Genomic DNA, 21,792 nt, shown 5'->3' on the forward strand with positions numbered 1-21,792 from the left:
AGACGAAACATGAAAAGGCCTCTCTGAACTGTGGACCACATGGACCATGGGCCATTCCACCGAGGCACGGGCAGTCCCAATTGATTTCACCTGTCACCGGGTTATAGGCACCTCCAGACGACTGTTCTTCCCTTGGTGCTTCTGCTGGTGCGGCAGGTGGTGTTTTATCCGCATCCTCCTCTATCACGGGTACTGACGTCTCAGGGGATGCCTCTTCTGTTTGTTGTATTGGAGCTGGAGAGTCTGCAGCGGGAGGTGAGGGAGCTGTGGAGACCGGAAGCTTCTTATGTGCTACGAACGTATCAGGACAGCGCTTACTGTTAATCTAAATGAACACGTACCGGACACAGGTTGAGCATCGAGTGATATTCGCTGACTGTCCGAGCTCAGCGACCAAGCCATGTATGCAGCAAGCGTGACGGTAGCTCCCAGTGCAAGTCCAGACCTGGTTGGATAACTTTTGAATACACGCGCGCTCGAGCCGGCATTCGTATGGATGTATCTGCGCAGTGGCAGTCGTGTAACAGTCCTGAGCATAGTGGGGTACCCGGTAGACAAAAACTAAAATCCGAGAAGAATGCTACAAAAATTCGGATTTGTCACTTCACATGATGACGCGCGCCCGTTTACGTTTACTAATCCCGAGCCAAATATTCGCCACACTACGAAAGGGCAGACTCAGTAATTATACAAACTCTTTAACTCAGACTGTCAAGTCTCCGATCCCTTGCTTCGTTCAGTGCTCAGCCTCGTAGAACACCATGTAACACAACGAACTGGAACTCCCACAACGCAGTCACTGACTCGTGCGCCGTGCATCCAGAGCCAGCTGCATGCCTCAATATCATCATGAGGTGCCGTAGCATAATATATATGCACATTTCCCAACACTTTAAGGGTTGTTGTCATTGTTCTGACTTCAGAGCAGATAGATGGTACTTGATCCACCAACTGAACTGACCCAAGCTAGAATATACGCAAGTTAGTAGGGCCAGATATTTCATATTCCTGCAACTCCGCCCTTGTCGTGAAACAGTGCTTATGTATTAGAACGTCACATAGGTTGCGCAGCAGTTAGTAGCGGCGGCCCGCACAAATCCCCGACTCGGACGCCCTTGACCAGTCAATTCCTTCCCGAAGGCTTGTACACAACGTTCCACGATCTATGCAATACATATGTCTCTATCGTTCCTGGTGTCTGGCCGGCGTTTCCCAAGACCCAGAGTCGTATTCAACACCCTTCACAGGAATGGCCTTCCCGTCAATATTTCAATGATAGCCGTTCAGTGCTGTTCATGTAAAATCTCGTTGGCTTTAGTCCACCCAACGCCTTTTGTATTTGCAGGCCATCGAGATCGCCTTAAGTTACAAGTAGTATCTTTTTACATTTGACCGGCCTATTCTACACTGCCTATTTACCTGCACTGTATCAGTTGTCAGTCACTTGACGGATCGGTGGCAGCCGGGGCACTGGGTAACAGTGCGGGGAGTGGGAGCCGACAGCGCATTTAGGTTATCCGCATGGTACGAAGGCATATGAGCAAACCCGGCAGGATCAGCATTTAGTAGTGTGGCTACAAGAGAGAAACGAGTATCCAAAGGAACCGCACTAGGGTGATGGGCAAAGCGCTCAGGAAGCACATTACAGTGCATGTATGACGCCATCTCAAAGTGAGCGCGTGAAAATAAGATGTTATCTTGTCCCAGGCGTACCAGAACATCAGATGCGGCGCCTTCGGCAGAGATAGCATCGGCGGAGGCAGGGAGATTTGGCTCAAGACGTGAATTGCTGCAACCACGCACAGAAAGTGAAAAAGACATCGCAGTGATACATTGGGTGATACAAGGGATCATAAAAAACTGGGTATGAAAGTGTTTCGTGTGCGACTCATCATATGTGCAGTCTTGCGCCAAAACGGCGACATGATTGCGGGAGATCTGGAACGGTGATGATGATCAATGTGAGGGAGGGCAGGCCTGAACGTGCGCGTGAACCTTGTCAGAAAAAGGAAATTATTTCAGGCGCCGCCCAGGCCGCCGTCAACAAAAAAACAATCAAAACCATGCAAAGTTCAACCCCTGAATGCAGAGTTTGGTGACGGTTTGATTTGCGCATACATTTTTCACGGTCCGCTGTATTTATCGTTGTATATTAACACCAGAGCAAACCTAACAATAATATGAACCATGTCACAGGCACCTCTTCGTCTTCGTGCTCGACCACTGCAGTATTTCACCAATGAAACATTCAATTTCACTTTTGCAAGCCCTAGCCACAACAGATTAAGTGTATACATGAAGGTGGAACACTGCCAAGGAAACACTGTTATGTCTAGTCACGACAAATTAAGTGTACAGAATCAAATGCATGAAGGTGGAAACCTGCCAAGGAAACGCCTGTGCGAATGTGAATTACATGTCACTGCGGCTGGACAGCATATTCACCGCATAAAGGAAAGATGCATATGACGAAAAACATGTTCAACACTGACCCCGAATTAAGGACTCAATCTGATGACCAAAAAAAAATTACTGCGAGAGGTGTTCGGGCTTATATACTACTGGCAGTGCCGCTACATACAACCAATCATTTTCACTACACCAGCTCTCCATTCATCATCTGATCTAGAGTCTGCACGCCCGACGTTACCTATCCTGCTAATTCCTGAGACTGGGATGTCAAGAAGCGGCTTACACTGATGAAATAGTCGATGACTCGGATGCTCCATTGGCAAGAAACAGTAAATGAGAGCGGCGCAGCATTGCCTTCAGGAGGCAAGGAATAACTCAGCTCGCAGAAAACCTCATCCAAGATGTTGACGGGGAGGAGTTTTTTTCCGCTGAGGAAATGATGCACTCAGTGCCCGCCGCTGATTCATTCACCCGCTGGATTAGAGAATTACTCAGTTGTTCTCGCGCCGAGGATTGACTAAGACTTTTTAATGAGCTTCTTGACTTAGATGCAGAAGGAATCAAGGATCTGGAGTTTCCACAAGTTGATAATGTCCTCGATGAATAGATTTATTGCTACCATACAATGTACATTGTGTACTGTACCGAGGGCGTTGATAGCGAACATGTCGAGAAGTTGATCATATGAAAAACGCCGAATGAAATGGGGGAGATCCGGAATGCCAAGCTCATCTGGCAATGGAGATCCGCCGCAGCGGTAATGGTGGCGGCTACCTGATTTGAATGTTTTGACAGTGAAAGGGGACGTTCAATCCCGGGTCATGGCCCGGGAATGAGTGACTACACCCAACGCCTCACCATGCGGCACGCAGCACCTTCAGGGGCGCCCTTTTTGGATTCCAATTTATGTCCTTTGCAGAGTGATACTCTATGTAGGTACAGTTAAATCTAGGACCCACGGCGTGAATGCCCTGGTGTGAGGACCTCAGGGGTGGTGATGTGACCCCTCAGACTGAAGATTCGATCCCGGAGAACATAAGCACTAGTACTATCATTGCAAGCGCTGAGTGATACAGTTATGAATGAACGTAAAATACAGCTTCAGCCATGACACGTGGTGACTCGGAGCTAGTCGTGGAGCCTTGTCATATTGGTATCTCTTGGTACATGCCGCTACAACTCTCGTGATATTTGTGTTTCCCGGCGATCCCTTGAGTGGGTAATGAACTTATATGCATTCTCATTCGATCACAATAATGGGTACATCAAATCTGCAGTAGCCACTAAAGTACACTCAACTATAGGCTATAGCCAACAAATACAGAATAAAGTGTGAACGTAAAATGAGGTATCGAAGCGAAGGGAGTCATGATGCATGAAGCGGCGGAATGGAGGGAGAAAAGGTGAAATCAATGGCATGCGAGTCAGTATTAGACGGTATGAGAAGGCACGAGAGTATGCAAGAAAGTTGCAAGAGGGCGGAGTACAGTTTCAGATGATGCAGGAGGATACAGAAGGCTACTAAAGTTAAGGAGACAAGGAGAAATGAGAAACCTTACATGCGCAAGGTAGTAGCGGGCGCACGAGGGGTGATATATAAAAAGGAAGAGACAGAAGAAAAAATTACCATGGATGACGTGAGATGGAGTTGAGTACAGGAAATGCTGGCGGATAAATATCGTGGGCAGAAGAAGGCAGAAAAATTGACTTTGGTAAGAGAGAAAGTAAAACTCACTAAATGATGCAAGAGAGTGTGAGAAGGCGCAGTGGGGTAAGCAGGGGTGGTGGACCTGGTCAGCCCGGCTGTCAGAAGAGATGAACCAGAAAGATGCTGATGATGTCTAAGTCTGACTACCGCTACCGCTCTCTATCCTGTGCTAATGTCATCTCGGCTATTGCCGAGTCCCCTAATGCTACCTCTTGCTTGTTCTGCCTTGCTCCGTTCTGCTTAGGTTTGATTGGAGCGTCCCGCTCCAGTGGCAGAATGCAAGAGGCGGCAGCTGCAGTGTGTAGATGGTCACGATAGGGCGCGGTAGGCAACGCAATATTGGTGGGTGGAGGGAGTACTTAAGAAACACGATGATGAATGTTTTCGGTGCGCACAGGCCTCCAGCAAAATAACGAGGTAGAGTCCCTGAGTAATACTATCAACATTAAGAAAAAAAGAAAGATAAAGATTTACGAGGGCGGCAGAGGAGCATCGTTAGCTAGGACATATTAGCAGGAGGGATTGGAAGAGGTGTGCTACTTGTGTGACGAAGTTGAAAGAGAGTCGGACGGATCTTCGGAACTTCAAGCTTCAAAGTTCAAAGCTTCAAGTTCAACTGATTTTATAGCGAAAATCATAAAATTAACGTACGTACCTGCAGTCGGCTGAGTTCGTGGTCCGGGGGGTCCCGGTCATGTCCCGATAGACGAACGTTACTTGCTCTTCGCGTGCATGGTACAAGCTTAAAGTTACATTTCGCACATATCTGTTCGTAAGTTTACATAAATTGCATACATGCTGCAATCTCATGCAATATATCTTTTACAGTACATTCTATTCGGGGTTTGTAAGCTGCACAAGGTGTAGCCCATAGCTAATGGCCACACACGCCAACGTTTCTTTTATTGACATTTCAGGCGCCCATAAGTCAGCATACAGACGCCTGGACGTTTGGGAGAAAATGATTTCAAGCGCCTATCAGCATACAAGTAGTACCTAGGCGCTTGAAGCTGACAGAACCTAGCCGTCCATCTCGCCTGCTTGCCATCCGGATCTTTACCTCCATTTCTTCTTGTCCCTGCGAGTCTCTCACACTGGTGTCTGTCTGTCTACTACTTCCTCGTGTTTGCCTATTTCCTACCCGCCTGCCAACATACTGACCATTTTCCACATGTCCTCGCACGCACGGGGCTGACATTTTCTTTTCGATGGCGAGAAACAGCCTCAGTAGCGGAATATGCTATTGGCAGTTCACCTTACATGTTGCGTGTATACAGCGAATTCTCCTCAAGTTGCTACAATTTACTGCCCTGATATTGACTTGTCGAGGCAAGGTTACTATTCAGAACGATCTTGTTTGCAGAACGTTAGATCGTCGGGCCCCAGTCATAACCTGGGTCCTCGTGTCACCGTGATGAACACGATGGCGCCACTGCCAGATCTGATACTGGTCGGGATCCACGCGACAGAAGGCCTCCTTCTGATTGGCCGTCGATCAGTGGAACCCATCCCACCCACTTTAATGTTTACAGCAGTCAGGATTCTTGACTTCCAACTGTAATTCATATGTCAAGATCCACAAACCTGGCAAGCAACTCCACCGCACCATATTCATGTTGCTTCAGCATTGCAACCGCACTAATTCCTATTACAGCGTTCGTTGGCCCTGTGAGGTGGCTCTGGATTGTCTCCACAGAGGGCTTAACCTAATTTGAGACACAAAACCTTTCACGATTGAGAAAGGCCAATTTATAGGCGCTTGTACGTCACAAATCGGCAGATTCATTTCTACCGAGGTGTCGTTCAGCGCCAGAATGGATCCTTTCATCTATGTACATGGTGTAATTGACGCAATGAGCATTTCAGGAATGACTCATTACCGTCACTGTATATCTGTCTATCAGGGTGGACGGACTGCCGTGTCTCCCTATGGTTGATTAATTTCCGGCTCTGTTGGACCACAGTAATCTTACGGCTACTTTGATAAATACCACTGGAATCAGGTGAGGTTCTCTCTGAAAGATTTGTCGACAGCACCATCACCATGGCTTTAGATTTACTGCAAGTTCGTGCGATTAGTGGCTGGTCTTTTGTCAACAACTCATTTTTCTTTCAGGTGTCACCGCCAGGGCCCTCCTACATCTGTCTCGGTGGGTTTACAGCATTGGTTCGTCCCAACTCCTTTCGAATGCATGTACTCGTTGTTGCCCTTGTTGACTACGAGCGGTCGTCATTGGGTGGTGTCTACCTGCCTCCATGACAATTGTTATACAGCGCACTACGCTGACTGTTGACCGTAGTTCTCGCTGGTGTCCTTCCTAATCAAAGAGAAGGTGTGCAATTACCCTCAGTCCCTTGACAAATAATACATTTCTCCACCAGCTTTATGTCAATGAAGTCGTCCTGGGATTCGTCTTCGGGATCATCATTGGTCCTTTCGTTAGCAACATCTTCGCACCCCATTCGTGGGGTTCCTTGAATAATACCATAACGCTAGAGGTCATGCGCATCGTCCTCGTAATCGGCTTGTTTGCAGCTGGAGTCGAATTACCACGTGCATATATGAAAAAGCATGCCAAGAGCTTACTCGTAATGGTTGTGCCCACCATGGCGTTTGGCTGGGTTGTGGTGGCCGGTAAGTCATCGCAGATGCAATTGCGTACTCACTAATCACTGTTGTTAGCGGTCATCCACGTGTTGTTCCCGAAACTCGATTACGTCTCGGCTCTTTGCATCGCCGCTTGCTTGACCCCTACGGACCCGGTAACATGTGCTGCCATCACGCGTCAGTTCTACCGAATCTGATCATGAAGTATCCCTTATATCTACAGCTGTTTTTCAGACGGCGAATTTGCCAAGAAACATGTTCCCGAGGATATCCGCCACATCTTGTTGGCCGAGGCCGCAGCCAATGACGGCCTTGCCTACCCTTTTCTTTCGATATCTATATATCTCACCGTAGAGACGTCCGTTCAAACTGCTATTGGCAAGTGGTTTTTGGTGGGATGGCTATGTTTGTGCTATTGGGTTTTCGACGCTTCGTAAGGTTCTCAACATTTTTTTCCACAGATCAGGTCATCCTTGGCACCACTTTAGGGGCCGTTCTAGGTCAATGATGTCGCTTGATCATCTGACTATATGTATCTGATTGCATTGCATTTGTAAATCAGGATTTTTGTTCTCCAAGTTCATGAAGATATCCCATAAACAGGGCTTTATAAATCATGGATCTTACATCTCTCAGTACCTGGCTCTCCCCATCTTTACTATGGGAATTGCGAGCACCGTTGGTGCGGATGATCTTCTTGCAGCATTTGCAGCAGGTTTGCATCCAGTCTGCATGCTTCATATCAGTAGGATCTGACATTCCCACCAGGGTGTGCAATATCCTGGGATGGGCACTTCCATAAACAGACAGAAGATGACTCTTTCTCTTCTGTGATAGATTATGTCCTGAACTGTTGTTGTTTCATTTACATCGGCGCTTGGCTACCTTTTCATGCCTATGACTTTCCCGAGTATGGCATCACTCCGTGGAAGCTTGTTCTCCTTGTGATCGCTATTATGGTCTTGAGGCGGATTCCATTCTTATTGGCTGTATACAAGTTTGTTCCCGAGATTAAGAGCTGGCAGCAAGCTCTATTTTCTGGTCACTTCGGTGAGCAGCTCTTTTATCTATGGCATTGCTTTCACCTCAAGTGTCTGAATCCTGCATACAGGCCCAGTAAGTTTGTCGAATATCATTTTTCACCACTCATCAATGTGTCCTAGATGGGAGTCAGTGCAGTCTTCGTGTCTGCCTTAGCGCTCACACGTCTGCCTACTCCGGAGAATCCACCTGCAGATCAAGCGCAGTGCCTCGCTGCAACTATTCAGCCTATTGTGTCCTTTGTCGTCCTTGGTTCTATCATCATCCGTAAGTATTGTAGCGGGTAGTAATGTACTTGTCGCTGATTTCAAATGTACGTAGATGGCTTATCAATTCCGTTCTTCAATATTGGTCGTATCGCATGCTCTCGCACGACTCGGTCAAGCAAAACATCGGCCGACCATACTCCTGTTGCAGACCCGCTATGTTAAGTGGTCTGGCTGCCAGTTTCTTCTTCTTGTGTTTGTACATCCATGAAGTCCGGATGTATATTTTGACATTCGCCATATGTAATAGTAGATTATAACCAGCTTCGTGATTTCCTGTTTATTATTATATCATCGCTTCGCCCCTCTTCGGCAGCAACGCTTTCCGCGGATGATTGAGCACCGTGTTTTTCTTGATCATGCAATGTTATCGTACTCTAAAAGCTCACACGCCCTGCAGGCAGGATCTGGCTTCAGTTTGGCACCCCCAACAAACTCCAGATTAATGGCTAATGGCGGAGTCTGCTATGACAAAAACACCTTTTTAACAGGAACTTGAACGTCCTTTGCTTTTGTACACAGTGTAGTTAGAATCAAAATCACGGAAATACTGCGATATGCGTCCAGGTATGGGAGTAGACCTTTGCGACTCCGCCAGCGTCGTGCAATCCGTTCACTCATAACATCGATCCTCGTCTAGCCTGCAGTGAACTAGCTGTGAGCAGACCGTAGAGCTACGTTTTGATGAGGAACGGGGCTTACCACTTGAGAGGCCTTGTTGTCCTTCGTTAGAAGATCGTTGAGAACTCGAACCACAATCCCTACGCCTTCTTCGACAGCATTCCTCTCCGATTCTCGCACTCTCCCTAGCACTCGACAGAATCGATCTGGGTGCCAGCGGAGGAGAGCAGCGCGTATCCTCTCCTTCGGGGACTGCTCTTGGGAATGGGCTGTCGATAAAATGAATGCTCTGATTCCCTCTGGTGTGATTTCACTTGGAGTCAACGGAGGAGTAAGTAGTGGCCATGGGATATCACGGAATTTTAGAATGATCCCGTCATACGCAGCGGATAGCGCTACCCATCGCAACTCGTATACGTTCCAAGCGTCTATTATTGCTCGTTCCAGCCTTGCTCGGTCCCTCATCACCTTTTCCTTAGCCTTCTCGGCTTCCCGCCTTCGCTCTTCAGCAATAATATGTCTCTCGCTGTCCCTCCGTTGGCGAACGCGGGCTTGGATTCGTCTGACTTCGTTTTGTATCAGGCGGTTCTTCTCCTCTTCGCGCTCCCGCATTCTTCGTCTCATCTCTTCTTCGTACGTCATCCACCCATGCGCTTCCACCTCATGTTCGTATAGGAATTCGTCCCGCATTCTATGACGAAGCTCATCTGTCTCCGTGGGCTTCATCCAGCGGCGCCCATGGTTTGGCCGGCTTGCCAAGTGAATCTGATCGTTCACCCATTGCTCTGTTGGGTTTTCATGTCTGTCATGCATGTAGTGCTCCTGCTCCTTGACGCATGCCAGCGCGTGAGGATTTAAGCGTTTCCATTGGACAGGACGGGCGCTGATATAATCAGATGGGCAAGTCCGATCTTCATGTCGTGGAAAGCGTAGTCGGGATGCTGGTGATGGGGAGACTGGTAGCTCAGCTACTACTTCGGTACACCTGAGTTGGGAAAGCGAATTAGGATGGTGAGGGCTGCTAATTGCTCTGGAACGGATGTGATATGTGTAGTCTGGGTCCATCATTCACTAAGTATCTGACGCAGGTTAGATTGGAAGGACGTAAAGATGAATGTGATGCGTTATATCTTCCCAGTTCACTACCTTGGCCTGGTGATAGACGCGAATGAGGGCATGTAGAAAGCCTGGAGTAATTGAACATGTTCAAGAACGTGTGTTTGCCTCGTTGCTTTTGCTGGGGCTAACACGTTGCCACTTCATTGGCCTTTCCTGTTTTGATACAATCACCGCGTGCTTGAATTCTGATCACATTCTCCAATATGAGTGTCTTGACCCTAATAGTGATAGCATCGCCCGATACAACAGACTCCCTACAAGTGTGAGATCCAAAAGTACACCTACACAGCATGACCCCCCTAGGTACATTACATGGAGCAGAATCCAGAGTCGTTAACGTACTCTGCTGAGTCTCCTTTAATTGATGTTGCCTCGAGTCTGACCAAATCTGCAGATACCTTGAGAAGAGAAGCAGAGCGGAAATAAACGTGCTTACTGAAATATGGATGGGCTTGAGCCTCCCGTGCTGTTAGCCGTTTCTGATGATCGTAACGAAGTAATTTATCAAGAAGGTCCAGTGCCTCTGGTGTTACAAACTGCTGGTTTTCAGCATTGATAAAACGTGCCCAAGGCTGTCTTGGATAACTGGAACGGGATATCAGCATTTAAATGCGTGATAAGCACATGCCACTTACGAGTGCAGAAGGGCCTCCATGTCCGTCTCAAATGGTATGTCATATGTCTTTAAGTATCCATCGAAACTGTCAGATCCTAGAACTCTCATGATTTTCAAGAGTTGGTCATCATTATCCGAACCACGGAAGAAATGCTCTTTGCGAAACAGCTACTGAATCATTAGAAGGATATAAGCGAAACGTGAAAATATCACGCACCATCGAAGCAAGCATGCATCCCACGCTCCACAGATCAAGGCTGTAGTCGTACAGCTTATACCCCACGAGCAATTCGGGCGCCTTGTAGTACCGTGAACCGACGCGAATATGGTATGCTGTCCCAGGATGATAGAATTCAGCCAGCCCCCAATCAATGAGCCGTAGCTGTAGTTCAACTAATCAGCGATCTCACGGTGATGGAGCACATGTGAAACGTACCTTCCGGTGTCGGTGATCAATCATGACATTTCCTGGTTTCACATCGCGATGCATGATTCCTCGCGAATGCACAAAATCCAAAGCCTCGTGAATTACCATCAAAAGAAGCCCATAGACTGGTTTATGAAGTCGTGGAACATACCTTGAGGAGTTGGAAAGTATAGAACTTGATGTCTACCTCACCCAGGATTGGGTACAGTGATTTCCACTCCACATTATCCACATATTCCATGATTAAGCTGTGGTATTTTGATGAAGGGTCTTGAACGACGTCAAGAAGGGCAACAACATTTGGGCCCCCAGTGAGGTTGCGTAAAATCTTAATTTCACGATTGATTTTCTTGAGGGCTACAGGCTTGAGTACTTTGATGACACAGGTCTCAGAGTTTGCGGTATCCAACCCTTCGAACACCTATAAAGTACCAGTGGTTGACTGAAAATCCGTGAAATCCGTCTACAAAATTCTCACCTCGCTATACTTCCCGCCTCCTACACGATCTACGATCTCATAACGTTCGGGAGAACTCCACTCGATTCGGAAATTATCTGAATAATTCATGCAGTGGCGGAACTGGGAAAACATAGTTTGCTCACCATAGTCATACCATGAGCGTCCCAGTTGTGCATTCGCACCAGCATAGATACGAGCCATGACCTGTCCCTCGAGGGAAAGACAAGAACTGGGACTTGACACGAGGCAGTGGATACGTCGTACGTGCCCTACTGGGGCATCTAGTTAACTACAAGTGAAAAGATTCAAAGTAGCGGACACTGGATGTACAGCCGCCTTAGTAGACTGACGGCTGCGGGAGCTTTTGGAGCCGGAAACGGTTATTCCGATCGAGTGGCAGTAATATTAATGGTACTGGTATACAATAATAGCATCAGGAAAATGATCTTTGCATGCGATGTTGGAACTAAGTCTGGCGCTTTCCTTCCAGGATGTATCATGAATTCAAATGTGGCCTAAGGACGGGAAAGATGCGGTAATGATAGTGGACGATATAGTAATAGTGATGTGTAGAATGGATCAGCAGAACGATTGAATATACATGAATGGGATGCGTGAGATATAGAGAGAGCAGATTTCAAACGGGAGACCGAGAACAAACACAAGACACTAGGACAAAGTTTTAGCTGTTGGCATATACTACAAAACGAAAGTCTCACCGGAACAGGACTGTCATTGTGAGCCGTTAACATCTGGTGTGCTGACTTGTAGGTATGCCAGCAAAAGGGCGATAGAGCTATTTTGCTTGCAGTACATCGCTAAATCTTTTCCTGACCAGTATTGATCATCCGATCTGAGTTGCGTGTCAGGATCATCTCCGCCATCATCGCTGCTCTCGAGAGGGAAGCTGAGGGTATTGCCTTCCGACTCCATCTTTCCCGGTCCATGGCGGTGGTACATCTTGCTCCGAGACTTCGAGCGCACTGGCTCCGAAGGACGGTTCACACCGAGTCGAACAGAGGTTTTAGATTGGTCACGGGTATGAAGGCCGGATGAGGTGAGGCGCGCGAGTGCATGGTCAACTTTAGAGGGAAAGGGATTGGTATTGCCCAGGAAAGCTGATAGCTTGAGTAGGGTATCTTGCAACACCTTGAATGACATGTTGTACGATGCTTTATAAAAGCGAGCTGTCTGCGGGGACGGCCAGTTTATGCCGTATGGATGATCACTGGCTGCGACAGAGGCATCGATTTCCCGTTTGAGCGAAACTGCCCACTCGTGACGAACAACAGGGTCAGTGACACTGAACATATATTTGCGCTTGGCCCCATTGTGGTCCAAAAATGCCACCTGAAAGGTATTGCGCATGAAAGCACGCTCCACTGCTATGGTGTAACTCTGGGCTAGGCCGGTATATAGTAGGGCATTCGGACTTGACCGCAGCATGGACATCGTTTTCAGTCCAAAAGAAGCGCCCCGTCACCCGGAAGGAAGCTTCCGCCGACTTGGCAAATGATAGCACAGGTGGGTCAAACACCAGATCGTGCCCAAACAACTCAATACTGAACTGTGGATCTGGTTGTGGGATACGGATGACGACTGGCTCTGACTGAACCCGGTAGGTGAGTCGCGGAGGAAGTGGGCGTTTGAAAGTGACAGTGATCTCTGGGGGGCCGCCAGACGTTGGGTTGCGCGCTTGGCACAGGCGCTCACGACGAATAGAGTCATAGACATCCCCCAATAACTCGTCAGATAAGCGATTGTCATGACGTCGGAAGGCTTCAAGGAAGTCTCTTGCAGTAATGTTTCTTTTGGGATGTCCCATTTGACCCGGCTCATGAGAGATAGCACCATGTAGGACGTCATTCAGCTGCACGATGGCTCTCGTGAAGCGGTAGGCCAAATCTTTGTCGTAAGAAATGTGAACTGCATTAGCCTCATACCACCGATTCGCGAATGACTCGAGAAGAATGTCGAAAGGAGTGACACCGTGGCTACTCCGCTCCGGAATGTGAATAGACTGAAGGAACAGCCGGAGGGCTTTGTCCACTCTTATTCCAATAAACCCGAAAGCGTCAAGGTAATGCTTGAGCACAACACGGCTTGTACGCCGCGACAGAAAATCACCGAGCTGCACCCTGTCAATATGTGGAGTTCTGAACAGAAGTTGCGCAAGTGCAGGATCGTCACGATGATCCGAGCTGCTGAAGAGCAACGCGACTGCACTATCCGGGTCTATGGAGAACTGCTCGACGAAGGCTTGTACTGCAGGAGTTCTTGGGATGGCTTTTGAACACGGCTCCTCACGCTCGCTGGTGAAGCATAGTTGTCGTAGCAATACCACATTCTTGACGGTAAACTTCCGATCAGCAGGATTAGGTTTCGTCACCTCGAGGAACGTATCGGAATCCTCAGGACGAGGTTTAGCAATGACGAGAATGTCGTTGAACAGGAAGAGGAAGCGATCCTTGCAGATATTAGAATTCACGACTTGGAAGACTGGAGAGCATCGTAGAAACCTTCGCGGAGGCTCATCAATGGCAGTTAGCCATACCGGGCTTCTCGAACCTCGGCCCAGCATCTCATTCAAGCGCTCCAACAATATGCCACCTTTTGCAGGGTAACTTGAATAATGCGAAGAAGTGTTGGACGAAGAAGACTCGGATGTTGTGGGATGGGGATAGTCGGACAGTGAAGACCAAGGCTCAGGCGTGGTAGACGATGGAAATTCAGGGGGAGAAGGGGTTGCCGGGGTGAGGGGTATTAGAGAGATATCTGTAGCAGAGCACGGCTGGCTATTAGGCCTAGCGATCTTGCTGGCTCGCGGCGTCTTCTGAAGCTCGTCACGGATAAAGCTGCCATTTGGACTGGTTGGGGAGAATTCACCATTGGCCTTCTTCAGCTGCCCATTGCCAACAGAACCCCGTGTTTTGTCACGATCAACATCAACCCATTCATCCTGGAGCTCGGCAGACAAATCATTCTCCTTCCGCAATCGGAATAGGTCAGATAGCGATGGCTTCTTCGACGCTACTGCGGGTTTCTGCTCAGGACTAGGCGTTGGAGGCGAGTTGCCTACCGGCGACTGTGAAGGCTGAGGGAACAACTTCCTGGCACTAAGCCATCTCCGGACCCCATCTCGGTTTGTTGGAAGGGACTTCAGCATGATGGGAGACGGCGAGTGGGGACTGCCATGCTGGTAGTGGTCATGAGAGGATGTAGATGCAGACGCAGAAAGTTGTGGTGCTTGAGCCTTGTAGATATGTAACAGATGGGTGTCTGATGCCTGGTGTGATAACTTCCTATCCCCGTTTATCTCGGGAGAATTGGAAGGGGTATTACTGGAAGAACTCGATGGTAGCGGTATATCAGCCTCAACATGATGCGACAGAATGATATCAGGAGTAGACGAAAAGAGGGGTTGACGGTGGTTCCATTGTTCTTGCAGCTTCTTGATCCCAGGGAAAGGCATAAGTTTTTCGTGTGTGTACTTTGCCAAAGGATCAGTGGAGGGAGTCATAGGGACAGGTGATACTCCGTTGCTGGGAGGAGCGGTTTGGACCAATGAATGAACCGAAGTCGATGCTGAGGATGGCTGGCCGTGTGGGTATGTGGCCGAACTGATGCTGTCGTTCTTATCGATTTTCGGGCTTGGAAGACTCGCTCCACTCTCCCGGCTGATACTGGAGTCAGTGTACTGTCTTCTCTCCCTTGTCGCAATCGAGTTTGTCCGAGACCGGACGTCCGCTACTTGAAGCGCTCCTCGTCAAAGTATGGACGATCTTGCTCCATGTGCTACCTTCGCGCCTGGAGGGAGTCTCTGCCCGGACTGTCTGGGGATCAGTCGACTCAGGCTCAGTTGCCACCGGAGATTTATCACTGTGCATGCGAATAGCTACCGAAAGCCGCTGAGGGTACTGTTGGGAATCCGATTCATCGCTGTTGCGGACCATGGAAGTGGTGTTAGGCAGGTTGGCAAATGAGGAAGGCGTCGGCGAAGTGAGTGCGGGCGTAGGCAAGGGAGATGTCTCTAATTCCACAACAAGTTCCTTTGAATCAGAAGATGCGCGAGATGACGGTTCCTCGATCTGGTTATTAAACCCTTCTCTAGGCGAATCCGGAGGCGGATGGTCATCTTCATCTTCGGTGATTTGTTGGGACGGCTCATCCTGCAGCGGTTCGTCATCCTCTTCCTCTTCTGTCTCTTCATGCACAGGCATGGGAGTTTCCGGCACTACGGCAAAACGAATGAGGCATCCTGATCAACCAAAACAGTCAGCACTCACCTGGCTCTGCCACCCAACTGATTTCTCGGTTAAGACCATCATGATATGGAGACCGTCGAAAAGCTTCTGTTGGGAAAAATTCTTCCTCCTCCTGATCGCGTTCCTCCTCCTGGTCGGATGATAACGATATCTCTTTATGAGGTCTCGCGAAGGGACTAGATGGGAATCTGGCTTGCCGAGACGGAGTCCTCTCAAGATGGGGGGCCAGGAATACTGGCACACTCGTTGCATCAGGAAAGGCTGAGTCAGTGGAGACATCTGATGAATAAGGAAGGCGAGGGGAAATGCTAGGAGATGGCCGACTCGGAGCGCCTGGTAATCCATAATACGTTGACTGCGGGGGAATCCGGTCCTCGTCATCTGGATCCTCTATCAGAACACTCTCCCGTCTTTTTTTGGCCGCGTGATCAAAGTGAGAGGGTGGCACAGCTCGCACGGGGGTGGATTGACGGCTGGAGTTGATGGTTTCGTTGAGGTTGATGCTTGGGGTTACAGGAGGATAAATTGGTATCGGGGGTATGGGGGTGGTGGAAGATGTACGCTGGATGTTGGGGGCTAATTCCCCGGGTTGAAGTTGAGGAGTGTTGGAACGGTTTGGCGTGGTATTGGTGGTCGAAACAAGATCGGATTCATCTGTGGTTGACACCACAGGAGGATTAGCGGACTGACGTTTTGAACGTCGTCTTTGACGTCGCTTTGAGGGGCTAAACGGTCGAGGATCTTCCTCCTCCTCTATATCCGTCTCCTTTATCATCCTCTTGTTCAGTTGAGCCATCATAAGCCTTCGAGCAGTGCTACGTTCGCTACTTTCCCCACCAGACACAGTATTGTTCCGACCGAGTTTAGTACCAGAAGGCGGAGGAGATACTGCCGGGGATGAAAATGTCGAATCCATTAATTCCGTGCCACCCGTGAGCTTTTGTAATGTGCTCTGTAAAGTAAGCATGCGGGCTGCACCTGCACTATTCGATCGTTGAAGCCCTTGATGAGATACCAGAGCCTCCAATGTGGGAAATCTTGGGACAGGAGAAGAAGCACCAGAAGGTAGAAAGGGGCTCTCTGGTGTCAAGAAACCAGGTAAGATGAACGGAGAAGTGGGTAACGGATTGAGATGGGAGGGTATTGGTGCGAGAATCGAGTGCGGAAGGTATTCACCTCGCGAGGGAGGTGAATCGTCAGGTGAAGAATCGTTGCTCGGCGTAACAGACGTTGGCAAAGGAGACTGGGGAGGCTTGAACTTTCTGAGATCCTTAGAACCCCTAGAACGTGAGCGTGAGCGGCGTTTGCGGGTTACGTTCGAGGGCTCAGGTGTGCCTGGGTTCTCTTCGGGCTGTACATTCGGCTTGTAGTCAATATTAGAGACGCACTCGGGGGGCGTGTCCTGCGATTGATCCTGGACGTCGTCATGCAGGGTTTTCTCGCCTTCGCTAACAACTTCATTGTGCATCTGGGGCCGCCTCCCATTTTTCAGTCGTGGTAAAGATGCAGCGCGTTTGAGCTTCGCGACCGCATTGGCGCGTTGTTCAGCGACCGACCCTGGATCATTCTCCATGCCCGGGCAGAATGCTAGAGCAAAACAAGCCATCAACGTAGATAAATTTTACGCTTATAGGATTTTAAAAGTGACTCACGTAGTTTGTTGGCCGTGTCCGACCCGGAAGGTTAGGGTACGCCTCAGTAGCAAAATATCTGTTGCAGACGACAGTCTTTAAAACTTATCAAGGGTATTATTAACGAAAAATAGAACTGAAAACACACCTAGTACCTGAGCTAAGCGCTGAGCGCTGAATGTTGGGGAAGAACAAACGAAGAGAAAGGCTCTAAACTGCAAGAGACCGAATGTGGCGGAAGTACTTCTACACACGTGACTAAAAGCTTCCGGAGTACAAGGCTGTGGAATGATATACGGACACATATGCATGCTCACATCTGTCTCAACTATCTATACGAAGGAGCACTGGCTGCCTCAAGGAGTCAGGGCGACTGTTGACTGCGCTTCTTCAAACAGTTAGTGATGTTAACGCGGTGAATAGTGGACCATATCCGTAAATTTAGTTAACACATGTTGTTCCTGTCAAAATAGTCACCTGTTCGTTGGTGTCCTTTTCCCAGTTGATGTGCGCACGCGGCCGGTGTTGATCTGCACTGGAAGATCATTCTTTGTCAAAACAATTATCGATAGTAAGGCACGCGCATCGTGCTCTGCATCATGGCTTCATCTTTTGCAGCATGTAGCAGTGCATTCGTGACATCACTCCACGTTTATGCCTTGTGTTTCTAACTTTTAATCAATCTTTTTCAAGGCCTGAGTAGCATGCGCCCCATGGTCTACACTTTGCTTCATTTCGACCGAGTACCATGGGGAAGTGTAGCTTGTTCCATGCGGTGAGAAATACATCGTCGTTTATCCGGGCCAAGTGGGCCACAAAGATCAGGTCCATCGACAGGCATTCCATATCCGTGACTCTTCTCAGTGGTCGATGCTTCCCCAAAGGAACGTTATCTTGGCATCTCATAAGCATCTTCGAAACGTTCGCATTCTTCGACCTGAAACCTTCCAAATGCAAACTGGTATGAACATGCGGACCCATCTATCAATACGTACTCGTATCCATCGTAGTGTAACAATCTTCCTACTTTGATTCAGGTGCACCAGAAATGACTTGATCTCGTATCACTTTCCAAGGTGGCCTGGAAAGTTCGAAACCTTCACCGATCCTCGCGTACATATTACCGCCTAAGCGTGACACGGCGCGAAGCTTAGCGGGATCAACGGTACCGTTTGCAGTCAAAACGGACTCCCTAATATGTGCCCGTTTAATAAGGCCCAAGACCAATGTATTCGTGACCTCGCCTGAATTGGGCGGACAAATCTCGTATGAATGGAACAACTGTGAAGCGGACATTAATAAGCGAGCACGGCAAAGAAGAAAAAAAACAATGAAGCACATGCCTACCTCGCATTCAAAACCGATGGCACTTTCTTTGACCCACGGGGGCCTCACGTCTATCTATGTAAGGGTAAGCATTGCGGTCAATACGTACGCGGATATGACACATGGCCCGCAACCGCAGCGGCTGCTAGACGAAAATGAACTTACACTGGTCGATCCAGTTAGACCACTGATGTCCCACTCGTCAATATCAGCAGGGGCGTCGACAGATGTGATATTCGCTGCTTCTATAAATGGTTCGCTCATGATGCTTACGGTAAACTGTTTCGTCGCAAGTATATTTTCCTTGGTGTCTTTGGACTTCCGAGTCCGCGGAGAATGGGAGAAAGAAATGCTCAATAACGACGGGTTATGCGCGACCTTTCATGTACCAGCAGCACAGACAAGTCAATCTCAAGGCGTTCAAGAAGATGCTCGACGCACCATGGAAAAGTAACTGTACAATGAAGTTAGGTCAGACCGGTCAGCTGAAAATGTGCTGAAAAAACTCCCCTGAACGGGGCAAGGTTAGGCATTCCGTCAGAAGACGTGCTGGACACGAGCGCAATGGGGCGAGGCACGATGCATGAAGTCAATAAAGGGTATACCTCCCTGTCAGCAGTCCGAGTCAGTGATATGCGAACGACAAGGTTAGGTTTGAGAAGCAAAAATGACTGCTACCAGTAATTGTACAGTACTACATGAGGTCGCGTACCTTGGCGATATGTCTGAGAGGTTCCAAGTCTTCCAGCCTTTCTCTTCTTCGGCTTTCCACGACTTTCCAGGTTCGATGTGGTCTGGGAGGCCCTGTCTCAGTTGCCAATTGGGGTTTGGTGGGTCAGTAACGCGGAATGAGACGGCAGAGTTGAATAGCCGTCCAGAGTTCTCGCTAGGTTCGTCGCTTCTGTTCATGGACGAGAATAGCTGGATCCTGGAGGGTCTCCTGGCCACCAGAAGTGGAGCCAATGTTGGTAGTCGACGACACTTTTGCAAGAGGCTCATGGTCGTATTATTTAAATATTTGCTGCCACTATATAGACGTCGTTCACTGAGATGGGAGATTCTTAGAAAGTCAATAGAAGACTAATATAAAAATAGACTGTTACCGAGCAGCAAGTTGCATTAAGTCCACGTCCGCGGCAACAATTCACAGGCCCGGCAGAAACCTGCTATGTAGCGACATTAATGCTCATAATTAATGGCCTAGTGGTTTTTGCCGAGCGCGTCATGTCAAGACTTTAACGGAGACGGTTGGGCCAGAGTAACAACTAAGGGTCGATGTAAATCTTGTGCAAGTCGACAACAAGAAACTTATCGCTTATTCCGATATTCGTGTCAGCGAGTGCACGACGAGTTTCACATACGGGCCGCCGCCTCCTGAGTGGGCATTGGTCGATATTGCAATGATAAGTTATGATACTGCGATTATTAATCTTGATAGTCCTCTCACTGAACGATATCAAACTCCACAGGTCATAAACATTATTAATACATCTTGTCTACTACGATGTCGACTGCCAATGAGACAGTGCCAGCTGGGTCTTACGCATATGTTGACACACTCAAGGGTGTTTACTACGGGCCCAAATGCGTTGAAACCGCACTCCCAGAACTTTTGAACATCCTTGGAGCCAAACGAGCACTTATCGTAACAGGAAAGTCTCTCCGCAACAAGGTGAGTTGGTGTTTGAATCGCTTCAGACTTGTCAATCGTATAATTGACTCGGACACGTAGACCAGCATTGTGGAACAAATCGAGAACATCCTGAAGAAATCCAACGCATTTGGTGCCACTTTCTCGGAAATCGGGGAGCATACTCCTGAGGCTGGTATCGAGAACGGCGTCTCCAAGTTTTGTGAAGTCGACGCCGACATTATAGTGTCCGTTGGTGGAGGTTCTCCCATCGATGCGTCAAAGGCTATTATTTTCAGACTGCAGCAACAAAGAGCACAAGAAACGTCTGGCGAAGAGCCGGATTTCTTTCGGCAAATCGCAATACCAACAACCCTGAGTGCGGCCGAGTACACGGTAAAATCTTGAAGCGATTTATATAACTCCTTTTTTTATCTATATATTCTAGAGTGGTGCGGGTTATACCAATAAACAGGGTGACAAGGTACTTCACAATCATCAAAAGCTTTCTCCGGCTGGGATCATACTGGACGCAGAGCTGACTCTTTCAACACCTGAACAATTATGGTAGATCATCAATTCAGTGACCTCCGCGTATGCTCACTTTGCTTCAAAGGCTTTCTTCTGGTATGCGTGCGCTGGATCATGCAGTTGGTAAGAGGATAATACACAACGTCCCATGCTTCTAAATACCTGGAAACAGAGAATCTATACAGACCTGGAGTGTCCCTACCAATGAAAAAGCTATGCCATGCTACCATCGCCGATCTTTTCCGTTTTCTCGTGTTATCAAAGAAAGACAGCGAAGATCTCGTCGCCAGGCAGAGGCTGCAAGTTGCGTCGTGGATGAGCTTATGGTCGCGGAAGGTTGAGATGCGCGGGTAAGTTATTTCACGCGGGGGCGGCTTACATTCGATCATATCTGGTGAAGCTCGTTAGGATTATCACACACGCTTGGTCATAAGCTTGGGGCAACCTATGGAATACCGCATGGCATCACCTCAGTCAGTGCACTCCGGAACTCGTACTTAGTTTCCTAACCACAATCTATTTCTAGTGCTTGACGCTTGCGCCGGTTGTCAGCCTACAAGCGGAAATAGCAAGCCAAGAGGACAAGGAGTACCTTGCTGAGGCCTTATTATATCTCAGAGAGCCATCAACTGGGACTGTAGATGGAGATGTCAGGAAACTATCATACATGATCACTAGGCAAGTGTCTTCTGCCATCTGCCCAGAATGAATTCTCAGTTTCCATAGCCTTGTACAAGACCTCGGGCTGCAGAGGACGTTGAGCCAATATGGTGTGCCAACGGCCGACATTGAACAGATCGCAATCCGTGCAGTTGGTCAAGAGGATGAAGAGTTGCTTTCGAAGGTGAAGATCATTTTGGAGAGTATCTACTAATTTGAGCCCTGCTCGTTATCGAGTATGATAAACGCCACCAATGTAATTATATGCACGAGCCTCACTCAACTATTTTTTGCGACGCCAGCCTCGAACAAGTCGAGGAAATTAAACCAGGTTTAGGTGGGTGGTTTTTCTGTTGGTTTTGGAGGTTTGAACAGCATCATGGAAAATATGACCATCTCTGTCGAAGGAAATAGAAAGGTGCGTCAGTGGAGCGCAGTCGACGTGCATGAACAATAGCTGTAGGACTACAT

The 21,792-nt window shown here is 48.4% G+C and overlaps 7 protein-coding genes across 7 annotated transcripts; 2 read left to right on the forward strand and 5 right to left on the reverse strand.

The window, feature by feature from the left end:
• Positions 1-9: 9 nt before the first annotated feature.
• On the reverse strand, positions 10-537 carry BJ212DRAFT_1480975 (uncharacterized protein; the record flags this gene model as incomplete). The annotated part of the gene is made up of 2 exons (XM_041340187.1): positions 10-291; positions 342-537. Coding segments are annotated over 2 exons (478 nt in total), but the record flags the coding sequence as incomplete, so codon positions are not given.
• A 5,627-nt stretch (positions 538-6,164) lies between these two features.
• BJ212DRAFT_1480976 (Cation/H+ exchanger) lies at positions 6,165-8,200 on the forward strand (the record flags this gene model as incomplete). Its single annotated transcript, XM_041340188.1, has 11 exons — positions 6,165-6,185; positions 6,237-6,362; positions 6,421-6,453; positions 6,503-6,755; positions 6,804-6,905; positions 6,963-7,133; positions 7,190-7,228; positions 7,291-7,443; positions 7,497-7,844; positions 7,908-8,036; positions 8,091-8,200. 11 exons carry the CDS (start codon positions 6,165-6,167, stop codon positions 8,198-8,200), a joined length of 1,485 nt encoding a protein of 494 aa, XP_041192713.1.
• A 273-nt stretch (positions 8,201-8,473) lies between these two features.
• Positions 8,474-9,938, reverse strand: BJ212DRAFT_201056 (uncharacterized protein). Its single transcript, XM_041342619.1, has 2 exons — positions 8,738-9,938; positions 8,474-8,676 (listed from the first exon to the last, which is right to left on the reverse strand). Exons 1-2 carry the CDS (start codon positions 9,722-9,724, stop codon positions 8,653-8,655), a joined length of 1,011 nt encoding a protein of 336 aa, XP_041192714.1. The 5' UTR covers positions 9,725-9,938; the 3' UTR covers positions 8,474-8,652.
• A 1-nt stretch (position 9,939) lies between these two features.
• On the reverse strand, positions 9,940-11,681 carry BJ212DRAFT_201055 (kinase-like protein). The gene is made up of 7 exons (XM_041342618.1): positions 11,297-11,681; positions 10,970-11,239; positions 10,828-10,911; positions 10,609-10,773; positions 10,411-10,559; positions 10,212-10,360; positions 9,940-10,163 (listed from the first exon to the last, which is right to left on the reverse strand). Exons 1-7 carry the CDS (start codon positions 11,477-11,479, stop codon positions 10,084-10,086), a joined length of 1,080 nt encoding a protein of 359 aa, XP_041192715.1. The 5' UTR covers positions 11,480-11,681; the 3' UTR covers positions 9,940-10,083.
• Positions 11,682-11,925: 244 nt separating this feature from the next.
• BJ212DRAFT_1355409 (uncharacterized protein) lies at positions 11,926-17,376 on the reverse strand. The gene is made up of 26 exons (XM_041335665.1): positions 17,323-17,376; positions 17,196-17,270; positions 15,565-17,130; positions 15,016-15,512; positions 14,900-14,984; positions 14,805-14,863; positions 14,668-14,768; positions 14,412-14,628; positions 14,333-14,384; positions 14,223-14,311; positions 14,126-14,180; positions 13,930-14,098; positions 13,879-13,902; positions 13,767-13,839; positions 13,713-13,745; positions 13,586-13,688; positions 13,545-13,564; positions 13,329-13,523; positions 13,266-13,298; positions 13,140-13,238; positions 13,109-13,112; positions 13,011-13,069; positions 12,876-12,986; positions 12,816-12,845; positions 12,729-12,782; positions 11,926-12,676 (listed from the first exon to the last, which is right to left on the reverse strand). The coding sequence occupies exons 3-26, from the start codon at positions 17,114-17,116 to the stop codon at positions 12,011-12,013; spliced, it is 4,380 nt and encodes a 1,459-aa protein (XP_041192716.1). The 5' UTR covers positions 17,117-17,130; positions 17,196-17,270; positions 17,323-17,376; the 3' UTR covers positions 11,926-12,010.
• A 381-nt stretch (positions 17,377-17,757) lies between these two features.
• Positions 17,758-19,574, reverse strand: BJ212DRAFT_1355413 (flavoprotein oxygenase). The gene is made up of 6 exons (XM_041335666.1): positions 19,213-19,574; positions 19,011-19,109; positions 18,942-18,954; positions 18,666-18,878; positions 18,522-18,575; positions 17,758-18,455 (listed from the first exon to the last, which is right to left on the reverse strand). Exons 1-6 carry the CDS (start codon positions 19,497-19,499, stop codon positions 18,198-18,200), a joined length of 924 nt encoding a protein of 307 aa, XP_041192717.1. The 5' UTR covers positions 19,500-19,574; the 3' UTR covers positions 17,758-18,197.
• Positions 19,575-19,969: 395 nt separating this feature from the next.
• Positions 19,970-21,617, forward strand: BJ212DRAFT_1355430 (alcohol dehydrogenase IV). The gene is made up of 8 exons (XM_041335667.1): positions 19,970-20,172; positions 20,233-20,526; positions 20,579-20,697; positions 20,747-20,784; positions 20,834-21,011; positions 21,062-21,134; positions 21,188-21,339; positions 21,388-21,617. The coding sequence occupies exons 1-8, from the start codon at positions 20,005-20,007 to the stop codon at positions 21,533-21,535; spliced, it is 1,170 nt and encodes a 389-aa protein (XP_041192718.1). The 5' UTR covers positions 19,970-20,004; the 3' UTR covers positions 21,536-21,617.
• Positions 21,618-21,792: the final 175 nt, after the last annotated feature.

Source organism: Suillus subaureus (genome assembly GCF_016647635.1).
Source record: "Suillus subaureus strain MN1 chromosome Unknown BJ212scaffold_17, whole genome shotgun sequence".
NCBI classification, from domain to species: domain Eukaryota; kingdom Fungi; phylum Basidiomycota; class Agaricomycetes; order Boletales; family Suillaceae; genus Suillus; species Suillus subaureus.